Source organism: Salmo trutta, chromosome 30 (assembly GCF_901001165.1).
Source record: "Salmo trutta chromosome 30, fSalTru1.1, whole genome shotgun sequence".
NCBI lineage: Eukaryota > Metazoa > Chordata > Actinopteri > Salmoniformes > Salmonidae > Salmo > Salmo trutta.
Window position 1 is genome coordinate 22,173,989 of NC_042986.1, and position 14,685 is coordinate 22,188,673.

At 42.8% G+C, this 14,685-nt stretch overlaps 1 protein-coding gene across 2 annotated transcripts; it reads left to right on the forward strand.

Moving 5' to 3' along the window:
- Positions 1-160: 160 nt before the first annotated feature.
- On the forward strand, positions 161-14,095 carry LOC115168269 (leucine-rich repeat-containing protein 38). Of its 2 annotated transcripts, XM_029723387.1 has the most exons (3): positions 161-863; positions 1,011-2,189; positions 13,836-14,095. In XM_029723387.1, the coding sequence occupies exons 2-3, from the start codon at positions 1,562-1,564 to the stop codon at positions 14,081-14,083; spliced, it is 876 nt and encodes a 291-aa protein (XP_029579247.1). In that variant the 5' UTR covers positions 161-863; positions 1,011-1,561; the 3' UTR covers positions 14,084-14,095. The 2 variants fall into 2 exon arrangements, with proteins under 2 accessions (XP_029579247.1, XP_029579246.1); XM_029723386.1 differs by having other exon boundaries at positions 161-2,189.
- The last annotated feature ends 590 nt before the right edge of the window (positions 14,096-14,685 follow it).

Sequence of the window (14,685 nt, forward strand, 5' to 3'; positions counted from 1 at the left end):
GTCAAGATTGTGCAAGGGGTGTGTAGACTTTTACTAGTGACTGTGTATATTTGTTATACCAAGACCCAATGGCCTGGTAGCAAACTGGGGAAAAACTCACTTTTTCAAAAGAAAAACTGCTTTTTTTAATTAATATTTTATTTTCTTGATATTTTTCTGGGGGTGCTGCAGCACCCTCAGCACACCTGCTTCCCACGGTTATATCTGTGACATGCTATTCCCAACAAGCATGTTTGATGTATCAGGAAATGCTCTTGGTGGACATAGCATACATTCTGTTTCTGTAACTGCGGTCTGTGGACATAATGTCTGACTACTGTACTGTAGCATAGAGGTAAATAGCATGTAAACAACAACAGCTGGCAAATCAGCTGCCGTTGGTAAGGTAACTGCCATTGGGAACACATTGCTTAGTTTAAGGTACAGTATTTCTGAGGACCACTGGGCTTTTGCAGTGGATGTGTTAACTGTAGTGTATGTACTGTATGTTTTTCTAACTGTGTATGTATAGGACATGCATTAAAGCTACATGAGTGGATTGTATGAGACAGCCATTCAGCTTGTTGCTCAGGAAAGGCACGAGACAAACGCATCACCCCGCTGTGGCAAGCTGTCATGTGATGGCGTTCCTCAATATGACACTTTTGGGATATTCGCTTGTGCTGCACAGGCAGCTTCACACCACGGTGGATGTTTAGAGCATGTTGTCATGGCAACAGAGCTGGGATGGCCGGATCGTGCAGCACAGTGAGACAGAGGACAGTTGAGGAGGAGATGTATGTGATGATGATTCCCAAAGATCACGGTCGTCAGGATTATATTCCTCCTGGGATTCTGCGAGCCATGTGACATCATCACAACATGTGAGTTGGGTATCTGATGTCATTTGGACACGAGTCACTGTCGGTAGCTCCCCAGCCCATACGGTTGGATATAAATACCCATGCATTCAGTGAGTCTAGCCTTCCAATGCTTAGATCCTCACAGTATATTCTTCTTCTGACTCACAGACGAAGTCCCTCGTTAATTGTTCTGACGAAGGAGTAATGAGACTCTGAGGGTCGACCCTCCTGCAAACTCACACCACCTTCTGGCTTACCCTATCGCCCTCCACCCCCCGTCCCCCGCTCTCCCCACCCTCCCCAGCGCACGTCTCTGGTTTGCTAGTTTCTATTTACCCCCCCTCCCTTACTCTCTCTCTCGCTCTCTCTCGCTCACTCCCTCTCTCTCACTCCTCCCCTTATTCCCTCAAAGCCAGCAGGCTGCTTTTCGATCCAGACCGCTTGCTACATGATCTCCTTGAAAACACCGTTGCGCATCTCTCTCCCCGCTCGATGGCTTAGCCTTTGTAGACTACACAACAAGAGGAAGAGAGATGCCAGCGCCAGGACATTGACTCCTTTCTTTCTTCTGCTTCCCCCTCCCCTTCCTTAATCTCCCACCCCTTGATCTCTACCCCCTCCCCTGTGCCCTCTCCTGTCCTGTCCTGTACCCCCTTCCTCCCAACCTCCTCCTCCCCTACCTAAACCTGCTCTCCCTCTCACCTCGCACCCCCTTGACAATGTTACCATGCATTAACTGGCTTCAGCCTTTCCTTGCCTTGATTTCCTCCACCTTGCTGACTCGGGGCCACAACTGTCCGTCCAGCTGCCTGTGTCCGGACCACCACACCGTGGACTGCCAGGGCCAAGGTCTCACCCGCCTCCCTAGCCCCATCCCCCTGGACGTCCGGCGCCTCCTGCTCTCCGACAACTGGATTCCCTGGATCCCCTCGGACTTCCTGGTTCTGTACAGCGACCTGGTCTACCTGGACCTGAGGAATAACTCCCTGTCGGTGCTGGAGCCCGGCACCCTCAGCACCTCATCTCGCCTAGTCTTCCTGGACCTGGGCAGCAACAACCTGACAGAGATCCAGTCAGGGACCTTTGTGGAGTCCCGGAGCCTGATCAAGCTGCGTCTGGGGAACAACCCCTACCTTCGCCTGGTGGAAGAGGATGCTTTCCTGGGGCTGACCTCGCTGCGGGAGCTGGAGCTGGAGAGGAACGGCCTGCAGGGGCTGGATGTGGGGGTGCTGGAGCCCCTAACCTCACTCCGGGTGCTGCGGCTGGAGGGCAACCCCTGGGTGTGCAACTGTCACTTTGCCAAACTTTTTGTGTGGCTCACGGAGAACTGCCACAAGCTTCCAATGGGTATGTAAGCTGCTTAACAGCATGTATTTGTTTTACCATCTTTGCCTGTGCTAGGACATAGAAAACCAATCTTTTGTCATAATCCAGCAGCCCACTCGTTTCTGATTCAAACAACTCATAAACTATCAAACCTTAAGCCAATCAGTTATAGAATAAAAATCTAAGACTGCACAGTACACTGAAAGACAGATACTGTAATGCATGTAACAGTGGTTAGTATTACATTAAATGTCTCTACTTAGCCCAATATCTATAAACATATCAAAATCAAATCAAATCAAATGTTATTAGTCACATGCGCCGAATACAACAGGTGTTGACCTTACAGTGAAATGCTTACGAGCCCCAACCAACAATGCAGTTTAAAAAAATACAGATAAGAATAACAAAAGTAACAAGTAATTAAAGAGCAGCAGTAAAATAACAGTAGCGAGACTATACACAGGGGGTTACCGATACAGAGTCAATGTGCGGGGGCACCGGTTAGTTGAGTTAATATGTACATGTAGGTAGAGTTATTAAAGTGACTATGCATAGATGATAACAACAGAGAGTAGCAGCGGTGGAAAAGGGGCGGGGAGGGGGGGGTGCAATGCAAATAGTTTGGGTAGCCATTTGATTAGATGTTCAGGAGTCTTATTGCTTGGGGGTAGAAGCTGTTTAGAAGCCTCTTGGACCTAGACTTGGTGCTCCGGTACCACTTGCCGTGCGGTAGCAGAGACAGCAGCCACCCTATGACTAGGGTGGCTGGAGTCTTTGACAATTGTTAGGGCCTTCCTCTGACACCGCCTGGTATAGAGGTCCTGGATGGCAGGAAGCTTGGCCCCAGTGATGTACTGGGCTGTTCGCACTACCCTCTGTAGTGCCAAGCGGTCAGAGGCCGAGTAGTTGCCATACCAGGCATTGATGCAACCAGTCAGGATGCTCTCGATGGTGCAGCTGTAGAACCTTTTGAGGATCTGAAGACCCATGCTAAATCTTTTCAGTCTCCTGAGGGGGAATAGGCTTTGTCGTGTCCTCTTCACGACTGTCTTGGTGTGTTTGGACCATGTTAGTATGTTGGGGTTGTGGACACCAATGAACTTGAAGCTCTCAACCTGCTCCACTGCAGCCCCGTCGATGAGAATGGGGTCGTGCTCGGTCCTCTTTTTCCTGTAGTCCACAATCATCTCCTTTATGGTTCCTCTACTGATAATTCTGTATAGATATGGACAATGTTGTTATGAATAAGATCACTCTGAGACATCTTGGTAAGCATGAGAAAAGCAGAAAGATAATTGTGGTAGACTAGTGGAGAGTCCCAGATTCAAGATACCAGATTGTGTCTGAATAATTAATTAACCATATGCCTCATTAGAGTCTGTTCTCAGATTGTGTGTGTGTTTGCATGTGTGTGTTTGTGTGTGGGTGTGTTTGTGCGCACACGTTCTAAAATCACAACAAGAAGACTCTTTATTGTTTACATCCTCAACACTGTCCGACAAAATATACAGGGAGTAGATCACGAGTAAGATCTTCAAGATCCAAAAGATATGAGGCCGGAGTATCACATTCAATAGGATCTGAATCACTTGATAGACCATAATATACCTGCCTTGTTTATTTAATTACGGACAATAAGCATTTCTGATCCACGCTATGTACTGTTACAGTATGGACAGTGAGGCTATTAATGTCTATTAATGTTTACAGAAATCTTCCTTGTTTGCAGTGCTAACAGGTCATTGCACGCATTCTATAATGCTCACTGTCATTCTCCAGAGCTACTGTAACACGTCACATTGTATGTAGGTGCACAGTGCTGAGATCTGACCTGAGCAGACATTATATGCGTGGAAGTCCAACTGCATGCTAGCAGATACCCATAGACTTCCAGTCATTACGCTAATGCTAGTTAGCATTGGCTCGCGAAACTACCTCTAACTTCCTTCATACTGGACACATGCACATCAAAATGGTATCTACAAGTTCATCTGACTCTGGGGAAAATTGACAAATTCCCAAAGTATCCCTTTAACTGCTTCCGAAGAGAGCTCGGCTAGTGCTACTAAATACATGTTCTTACAAGTTTATTAAGGTCCGTCCAAATGAAACACATCAGTATTATTTCAACTGGAATTAGGGTCATATGTGTGTCCCAAATTCCCTTTATAGTTCACTACTTTTGACCAGGGCCCATAGGGCTCTTGTCAAAAGTAGTGCACTATATAGGGAGTAGGGTGCCATTTGGGACGTAACCTATGTTATTACAGTTCGCTAATCAAAGCAACAGGATGTTCTATGGATCATATGAATTATCAAATTGGCACATCAACAATCTTCACAGTGGATTTATTTTCAATAGCTGTGACCTGGACTCGTGGCAGAACACAATGTTATACTAACAACATTCTGTGCCGCACATTAGCGCCTAGCCTTCGGTGAGCCCAGACACATACAGTACACACACCAACACTATGGTGCTTTCTAAGTGTTCTTCTGTCCTCCTGAAACGCAGCAATTCATTTTTGTAAGGTCATACAAGCCACTGTATTCATTCCTGTTGTCCCTTTGAGAGGACATTCTGGACTTTTCAATGATATCACGTCTAGGGGTTTGACCTTGACAACTTTATCTTCCTGGTTCTTTAAAAAATGGCCGTTAAAATTAGCACATTTTATGAAAATGTGAAAAGTGTGTGTAATTATTAATTATAATTTTTGTGAGTTTGATATTCAAATGTTTTCTAGTAAGTGAGTATTTCAGCAATAGTGAAGTGAGTTGTCAGGACTTTGTAATATTTATTTTCACATTAAATAAGAGCTTATCAAGAAATGTCCTCCTTAGTGGACACCCGGATGTCACAACGATGTTTTTCACCTACAGTACTGTACCCATTGACTGTAATGTTAATGTGTGTATATTTCCATCCTAATGACCACTACAGAGGACAATTTTGCACTTACAATAAAAAAAACTATATTTGTTCCCATATTTTTTGGGGTTACATGTATTTTTCACCCCAAACACTTAAGTCATAGAAAAAATATTGAAATCCCAAACACATTTCTTTCAGGTCTCAGGAAGCTATAGGCCTTAGCAACTTTAGGCTCCTTGCTAAGTAGGGCTCACCCTAGAAAACCTCTACTGTATGTTACTCTAAAGGACATGTGGATGTACAGTATATTTCACATATAGGCAGACTTAATCTTTCCCATTGCCTTGGGAACAAACTAGTTGCATGCCATGCTAATCTTGTCAGCATTCAGACAAGACAGCAGACTAGAAACATGGATCGGAGTGTATATTCATTAATAAGAAATTAAGATTTGATGGATTAAATAAGCCCTTTACTCGCTTATTACTAAATTCCTGACCCTCTGAGGCTTAATCACAATCAATGCTTCTTAATTACAAAGTGTGAACTAGAACTGTGAACAAACTGGGAGCTGGAGGGCACAGGATAATGGATCACTTGCTGTCCTGGATGCTTCGACAGAACCATTCAATCAAGCGCAGTCACTTTGTGGAATAAGTCAAAAACAAAATTTGCTCTTGGACACTGTAATTTCACAGACCCAAACAGTAACATCTTTCTTTTACCCACTTTCTATCTAGCTTCAGGGGCATTGCTCTGTCAGTTCCTGATTGAGATTATATTGATCTATATAGCATCTGAGAACATAAATAGACATTTACAAACTATTGAGCTTTACTCATTGAGTTTGTGAGTGCTGGTTTCACATACACATTGTAGCCTGCTCTCAGTTACTGTATCATCAAGATGCAACAAAGCTCAGTAATAGGGTCAATCTGCGATTGGGACAGCTTTAAAAAAAAAAGATATATACTCATTGATTCTTGAAGAATATTACCACTTTGTTGTTGTTTGAACTGCAGATTGCCCCTTTAAAACACAGTAGCTGAGGATATTTCACAATGGTGCCTTTAGGTGAATGTGTGTGAATGATTCAAAGCGGTAACCTGTATAATCATACCATAGAGTGCTGTTCTCTAGTGCTGTTGAGTCAAGGATGAACAATCAGCATACATGTTTTACTACACTTCATTTGATACTGACGACAGCTTACCATTGACACTGATATTGTCTAGACCAGGGATGGGCAACTGTGGGCCCGCGGATCAATTCCCCCCCCCAAAAAAATAAACAACAACCTGGGACTCAACTTACTGTTGAGAGTTAGAATTGTAGAATACACAAGGTGCGATTGTTACATTTGGTTGTGCATCAGCAGTTTTTCTCTTGTTCTGTGAGTCACTGACAGTCACTCAATTAGCCCATGTCAGCTAAAATGTTTTGATTGTTGAGTTAGTCTAGCAAGCTATCTAAACTTGTAGTTATCATGGTCAAATTACCGACTGGGGGGCCCCCATTGATTTTTTTAGTCACCAGATATCATATTCAAAATTGCTAACATTTCTCTCCACCCTATAGCAAAATGAGTCGAATTCGCTGTAAAACTCCAAATTCTTCTCTCTGCTCCATGGCAAAATGAGTAGAATTGCAGCAAATTTTCTTTAAAACCACAATATTTTCTCTACGTCCATGGCAGAATGTCTAAAATTGCAGGAAATTAACTCTAAAACGTAAATGTTTTCTTTCCGCTGTCAAGAGGAGGGTCGCTAAAATGTTTGGTCGCAAGGTGCGGGGGCTCGCCAACCAAATGTCACTTAGGTCCCCAAAAGCCTACGGCCAGCTCAGACTGCATGTGTAGGTATGGATGAGGGTATGCACACCCATGAGTCACTGTGGCCCATCATAGTGAGTTCAGATTTTTTTGTGGACCCCAGCCCCATCGAAGTTGCACATCCCTGGTCTAGACTAATGTTCCCTCACAGTAAAAGATACTCCATCGCTCTAAGAGTGACACACACACACACACAAACATATACACAAACAAACACACACAAAAGTACATGGACGCAGACATGCACGCATCTACATATGCAGGTAAGCACTAGCACACACACACACAAACTAAAATATAATTCCAACTATATAGCAGCATGGCAGCTGATATATATATATATACAGTGCCTTCAGAAAGTGCTCAGACCCACTGACTTTTTCCACATTTTGTTAGGTTACAGCGTTATTATAAAATAAAATAAATCCTCAGCAATCTACACACAATACCCCATGATGACAAAGAGAAAACAGGTTTTTAGACATTTTTACAAATGTATTAAAAATCAAAAACAGAAATAGCTTATTTATATAAGTATTCAGACCTTTTCTATGAGACTCAAAATTGAGTCTAGGTGCATCCTGTTTCCATTGATCATCCTTGAGATGTGTCTACAACTTGATTGAAGTCCACCTGTGGTAAATTCAATTGATTGGACATGATTTGGAAAGGCACACACCTGTCTATATAAGGTCCCACAGTTGACAGCTCATGTCAGAGCAAAATCCAAGCCATGAGGTCAAAAGGATTTGTTCGTAGAGCTCTGAGACAGGAATGTGTTGAGGCACAGATCTGGAGAAGGGTACCAAAAAATGTCTGCAGCATTGAAGGTCCCCAAGAACACAGTGGCCTCTATCATTCATAAATGGAAGAAGTTTGGAACCACCAAGACTCTTCCTAGAACTGGCTGCCCGGTCAAACTGAGCAATTGGGGGAGAAGGGCCTTGGTCAGGGAGGTGACCAATAACCTGATGGTCACTCTGACAGAGCTCGAAAGTTCCTCTGTGGAGATGGGAGAACCTTCCAGAAGGACAACATTCTCTGCAGCACTCCACCGATCAGGCCTTCATGGCAGAGTGGCCAGACGGAAGCCACTCCTCAGTAAAAGGCACATGACAGCCCGTTTGGAGCTTGCCAAAAGGCACCTAAATACTCTCAGACCATGAGAAACAAGAATCTCTGGTCTGATAAAACCAAGATTGAGCTCTCTGGCCTGAATGCCAAGCACCACGTCTGGAGGAACCTGGCCCTACGGTAAAGCATGGTGGTGGCAGCATCATGCTTTGGGGATGTTTTTCAGCTTCAGGGACTGGGAGACTAGTCAGGATCGAGGCAAAGATGAACAGTGCAAAGTGTAGAGAGATCCTTGATGAAAACCTGCTCCAGAGCACTCAGGACCTCAGACTGGGGAGAAGTTCACCATCCAACAGGACAACGTCCCTAAGCACACAGCCAAAACAACGCAGGAGTGGCTTAAGGACAAGTTTCTGAATGTCCTTGAGAGGCCCAGCCAGAGCCTGGACTTGAACCTGATCGAACATCTCTGGAGAGACCTGAAAATAGCTGTGCAGCAACGCTCCCCATCCAAGCTGACAGAGCTTGAGAGAATCTGCAGAGAAGAATGGGAGAAACTCCCCAAATACAGATGTGCCAAGCTTGTAGCGTCATACCCAAGAAGACTCGATGCTGTAATCGCTGCCAAAGGTGCTTCAACCAAGTACTGCGTAAACGGTCTGATTACTTATGCAATTAATAATTTTAACAAATTTTATTTTTAATAATTTAACAAAAAAAAGTGGTTTTGCTTTGTCATTATGAGGTATTGTGTGTAGATTGATGAAGAAAAAACTATTTAATACATTTTTGAATAAGGTTGTAACGTAACAAAATGTGGAAAAAGTCAAGGGGTCTGAGTACTTTCCGAAGGCACAGTATATAACACATCGATATAGGAAACTATGCATACTCATGTCGAATATGATGCAGTGATTTTGTTTGACGATGTTAAGTCTGTAGGCAGCATCAGACAATGTAGGCATACTCAACCCTTCCCCACCCCCACATCCATCACCACCAACAGCGAAACCATGCAGACTCTGTCCATCTATTTACAATGTAGTATTCTGGTCCTCTCCACACCGAGACACTATAGCTGTGGCGTGCAGAGCCAGAAATAGATCCAGAGCCAGAAGACAGAGACAGAGAGAGAGAGCACTGTATATATACATAATATGACATTTGAAATGTCTTTATTGTTTTGGAACTTTTGTAAGTTTAATGTTTACTGTTCATTTTTTGTTTATTTCACCTTTGTTTGTTATCTATTTCACTTGCTTTGGCAATGTAAACATATGTTTCCCATGCCAATAAAGCCCTTAAATTGAATTGAATTGAGAGCAGAAGAGCCAGTGTCTGGGCTGAGCTTTGCTTGTTGTGCTGCGCGGTGAGGAGGAGAGGAGAACCACGTGACTGGAATTTCACCGAGCGATGAGGTCACTGAGTCCCTCCGCATGTGGAAAACCCCTTCTGGTCTAACTGTGACTCACCACACATATACACTTACACACACACACATACATACACATGCACACACACACACACACACACACACACACTTGATAATGATGTCTACTGACTCCTGGCCACAGCAGCTACAGACACAGGCAGGATAAAATGGAAGCGCCCCAAACTGCTTTTTATTATAACATGACTGAGGTACACCATATGTGCTTTTAGATTACGTAATGTTTTATTCAAATACTTCTTTCAAAAACAGTGAATACGGATTGAAAATATAACAAATATTTAACACTTCGTATTAGTGGAATAGATTGGGTTAGTTTACAAACAAACCAGAGCCTCGTTGATGCCCCTTGTCATTATAAGTCAAATCATTCACAGTATAATCTATCTATCCTCGTAAATTGATGATATAATTTGGTGCTGTTACATTATTATCTGTTATAGTGTATTACTGTATCTTATTACGATATGATCAAGTCACCAGAGCGCAAATATCAGTCTCGTCCTTGTTCTGCACACTTGTGTTATTCTCCTGCAGTAAGAAATCATGTGACTGTATATTTTCATCCTCTCAAATTAGGGTAGGCTACTATAATACTCATATTTATGCTCTGCTTATGCATTCTTACACGTCATATAGCAACTGAACACAAAACAATAATAACATCTTTTCAACCCTAACTTATAAGTGAAGAGTTTATTTCCAAAATGCTATATCCAACAATCTTTCACATTTGTGTGTTTTCGTCGGAAATGATTGCTTATGGGTACCTTCATCTGTGTATAAAATATTATTGTTCTCAGATTTCTTTATTCATAGATTTTAGGTGTATGAAAATGATTTTTAATTTTTTTTTGCAAAACGCTAGCTATATATCCATTGTTTAGCTGGAATGGACTGTTCGCATCCTGTATATTTGACTATGATTTGTGGTAGTCTCACCTACAGTGAGGGAAAAAAGTATTTGATCCCCTGCTGATTTTGTACATTTGCCCACATACAAAGAAATGATCAGTCTATAATTTTAATGGTAGGTTTATTTGAACAGTGAGAGACAGAATAACAACCAAAAATCCAGAAAAACGCATGTCTAAAATGTTATAAAATGATTTGCATTTTAAAGAGGGAAATAAGTATTTGACCCCTCTGAAAAACATGACTTAGTACTTGGTGGCAAAACCCTTGTTGGCAATCACAGAGGTCAGACGTTTCTTGTAGTTGGCCACCAGGTTTGCACACATCTCAGGAGGGATTTTGTCCCACTCCTCTTTGCAGATCCTCCAAGTCATTAAGGTTTCGAGGCTGATGTTTGGCAACTCGAACCTTCAGCTCCCTCCACAGATTTTCTATGGGATTAAGGTCTGGAGACTGACTAGGACACTCCAGGACCTTAATGTGCTTCTTCTTGAGCTACTCCTTTGTTGCCTTGGCCGTGTGTTTTGGGTCATTGTCATGCTGGAATACCCATCCACGACCCATTTTCAATGCCCTGGCTGAGGGAAGGAGGTTCTCACCCAAGATTTGACGGTACATGGCCCCGTCCATCGTCCCTTTGATGCGGTGAAGTTGTCCTGTCCCCTTAACAGAAAAACACCCCCAAAGCATAATATTTCCACCTCCATGTTTGACGGTGGGGATGGTATTCTTGGGGGTCATAGGCAGCATTCCTCCTCCTCCAAACACGGCGAGTTGAGTTGATGCCAAAGAGCTCCATTTTGGTCTCATCTGACCACAACACTTTCACCCAGTTGTCCTCTGAATCATTCAGATGTTCAATGGCAAACTTCAGACGGGCATGTATATGTGCTTTCTTGAGCAGGTGGACCTTGCGGGCGCTGCAGGATTTCAGTCCTTCACGGCATAGTGTGTTACCAATTGTTTTCTTGGTGACTATGGTCCCAGCTGCCTTGAGATCATTGACAAGATCCTCCCGTGTAGTTCTGGGCTGATTCCTCACCGTTCTCATGATCATTGCAACTCCACGAGGTGAGATCTTGCATGGAGCCCCAGGCCAAGGGAGATTGACAGTTCTTTTGCGTTTCTTCCATTTGCGAATAATCGCACCAAATGTTGTCACCTTCTCACCAAGCTGCTTGGCGATGGTCTTGTAGCCCATTCCAGCCTTGTGTAGGTCTACAATCTTGTCCCTGACATTCTTGGAGAGCTCTTTGGTCTTGGCCGTGGTGGAGAGTTGATTGACTGCTTCTGTGGACAGGTGTCTTTTATACAGGTAACAAACTGAGATTAGGAGCACTCCCTTTAAGAGTGTGCTCCTAATCTCAGCTCGTTACCTGTATAAAAGACACCTGGGAGCCAGAAATCTTTCTGATTAAGAGGGGGTCAAATACTTATTTCCCTCATTAAAATGCAAATCAATTTATAACATTTTTGACATGCGTTTTTCTGGATTTTTGGTTGTTATTCTGTCTCTCACTGTTCAAATAAACATACCATTAAAATTATAGACTGATCATTTCTTTGTAAGTGGGCAAATGTACAAAATCAGCAGGGGATCAAATACTTTTTTCCCTCACTGTAGCTATCTTAACATGAATGCACTTACTGAAAGAAGCTCTGGATAAGAGTATCGGCTAAATTACTAAAATGTCAAATGTAAATGTTTTACATACAGATCTGTTTTAACATGTTTTAAATGTTGATGTCACAGATGTATCATTTGCACAGTTCTTTATTAAAATGTAGTTATTTCTTACATTTGGCTGTGTAAAACCTAGCAGTACTACTTATAGCATTTAGCAAATAAAATACATTATTATTTGTCTCTCTGAAATGAAACCATCAAGTGATACATTTTAAACAAATACATGTCTGTCATTGAACCACCCCATTACATAATTAGATAGTGAACAAAACACACCAATGTCTTTCAGAATTTATTTAAACAATAAAAGCTAATTTACCAACATTTCTGAAAATGGATATATAGCATTTTGTAATTAAACTCTTCAAGTGTTGTGATGTTTTTTCTCCAAAACAGACAAGATAACAATGGACAAAGCATTTAATCTGAGTAGTGTTCTTCTAAAGCACTAATGCATCTGTCTCTGTTGTATTAATACCCAGGGGTTGTTCCCCTTTAAATCTGTCATCTGGTGTCTGCTAGTAACACACTGGTTGGAGCAGAGATTACTCTCCTCCTTCTGTGAAAACCAAAGCAGATAGATCTAATCGCAAAGTAGAAATTTCACAAATTAATGTTTGCCTCGGAGGGGTGAAAAATGCAAAGTTGGAGGGATCCAAGGTCAAATCATATCAATAAATTATGTAATAGGGGTGATGTGTGTGTCTGTGACAGGTGTTCAGCGAAGCCTCGTAGATCACACCAATCTACGACACCAGGAATGTAGCTTGGCACTAAACACATGTATTTATATGACTGTTAAAAGCATTGTGTTATCTCCAAATCGCCTAGCTATAACAGAGATGTGTTAAGACCACACACTTCTCTAGATGCATTAGGCCTTTCAGCTCTGCGTGTGTTACTGTACATGTAGGTCAGAGTTTCCCAAACTCGGTCTTCGGGACCCCAAGGGGTGCATGTTTTGGTTTTTGCACCAACACTATACAGCTGATTCAAATTACCAAAGCTTGACGATTATTTGATTATTTGAATCAGCTTTGTAGTGCTAGGGCAAAAAACTAAACGTGTACCCTTTGGGGTCCCCAGGACCAAGTTTGGGAAACCCTGATGTAGGTATTGATGTATGGTAATGCAGTCACTTGATACTGCCAAGAGACAAGCTTTTTATAATAGCGTTATATTCTTTAAGTGGGAAAACTAAACACAAATGATCAAATGGGTGGGTTTTTTAGACTTGATGTGACTCAATGTGTGGGAAATGGTGAGACACATGAACAGGCACAGTAGCTACTACTGTAGGCGTGCTGGGCTATAGCTAATATATCAAACAACTCTGAGGCAAAACAATGGCACCCAACTGTTCCCTCAGTGTCCTCACTTACTGTAAATTGTTACAGTAAGATGATATCACAGACCAGACATTCTTAGTGGATTTCAACCACAGTGCCATTCCAAACTGTATGGTCAGCATGCTTTTCAACAGTTGAAAGTGACATTGTGTGACACAGTACTGTGAGCAGGCAGGACAGCTAATCCCCTGTGTATTTATTCAGTCATCTGAAGGGAGGTCAGCTCCACCATGCATTAGATCTGAAAGGACTGGATAGAAGAATGAAGCTGTTACCTTCACTGCTACCTGTTAAGCTGTTACATTGCTTATACATTGCTACCTGTTAAGCTTCACTGCTACCTGTTAAGCTGTTACATTACTTATACATTGCTAATAATTTTAGATCTACACTGTGTGTAGGCCGGGGTTGATTTGAGATTGGTCCATAGAGTGACTGTGTTCAAGACTGATGACATCATATCCTGTTCTCTCTCTTTCTCAGGTATGGAGGGGTTGCAGTGTTCCCTCCCCATGGATGGGAGTCTTATGTCCCTGAGCCTGCTCTCTGAGGCCAGTTTCCGGGAGTGCCGGGGCTACTTATCTCTTACGGACATCCTCATTGTCATCTTCTCGGGCATCTCAGTCTCTGTGGTGGCCATTATAGCCAGCTTCTTCCTGGCTTCCATGGTCCACTGCTTCCAGCGACTGGGAAAAGCTGGTCAGGCGGACGAGGAGGAGGGCAACGACTGAGGTGAAGAAAAAGCCTGATCTGGGACCAGATTCAGTATCACTGCAGACATAGCAGACCCGACTAGGTGCCTCGTAAGAGTGCCAGGAAGAAGGGCAGGACAATGGGAGAGCAAGGCATGGACAACGAGGAGGGAGTATATGGCCTAGGAATTGTGCAAGAAAGCTCTTACCATGTGAATTCCTGTGCGCTGCATTGGTGGCAGTCAGCAGCACACCAGGAGGGGTTAAACCATGTTAGGAAAGATTGTGTTAAATAACCTTGAATGATACACATTTTCTTATCACTGAAGTACGAAATGTACTACACTCTTAGAAAAAAGGGTTCCAAAAGGGTTCTTCGACTGTCCCCATGGGATAACCCGTTTTGGTTCCAGGTAGAACCCTTTTGGGTTCCATGTAAAACCCTCTGTGGAAAGGGTTTTACATGGAACCCAAAAGAGTTCTACCTGGAACCAAAAAGGGTTCTTCAAAGGGTTCTTCTGTGAGGACAGCTGAAGAACCCTTTTAGGTTTCTAAGAGTGTACGTTTCATTGATTGAACACAGCCTTACTACAGATGTAGGATTTTCATTTGACCTACACTATATTGTCACAGCAAAATAA

What these genes read in the sequence shown, in the direction of transcription:
- LOC115168269 (XM_029723386.1), top strand. Translation starts at nt 1,562, where the DNA reads ATGTTACCATGCATTAACTGGCTTCAGCCTTTCCTTGCCTTGATTTCC. An exon ending in CTGCCACAAGCTTCCAATGG is followed by an intron (nt 2,190 to 13,835) that starts GTATGTAAGCTG and finishes TCTCTTTCTCAG; the next exon opens with GTATGGAGGGGTTGCAGTGT.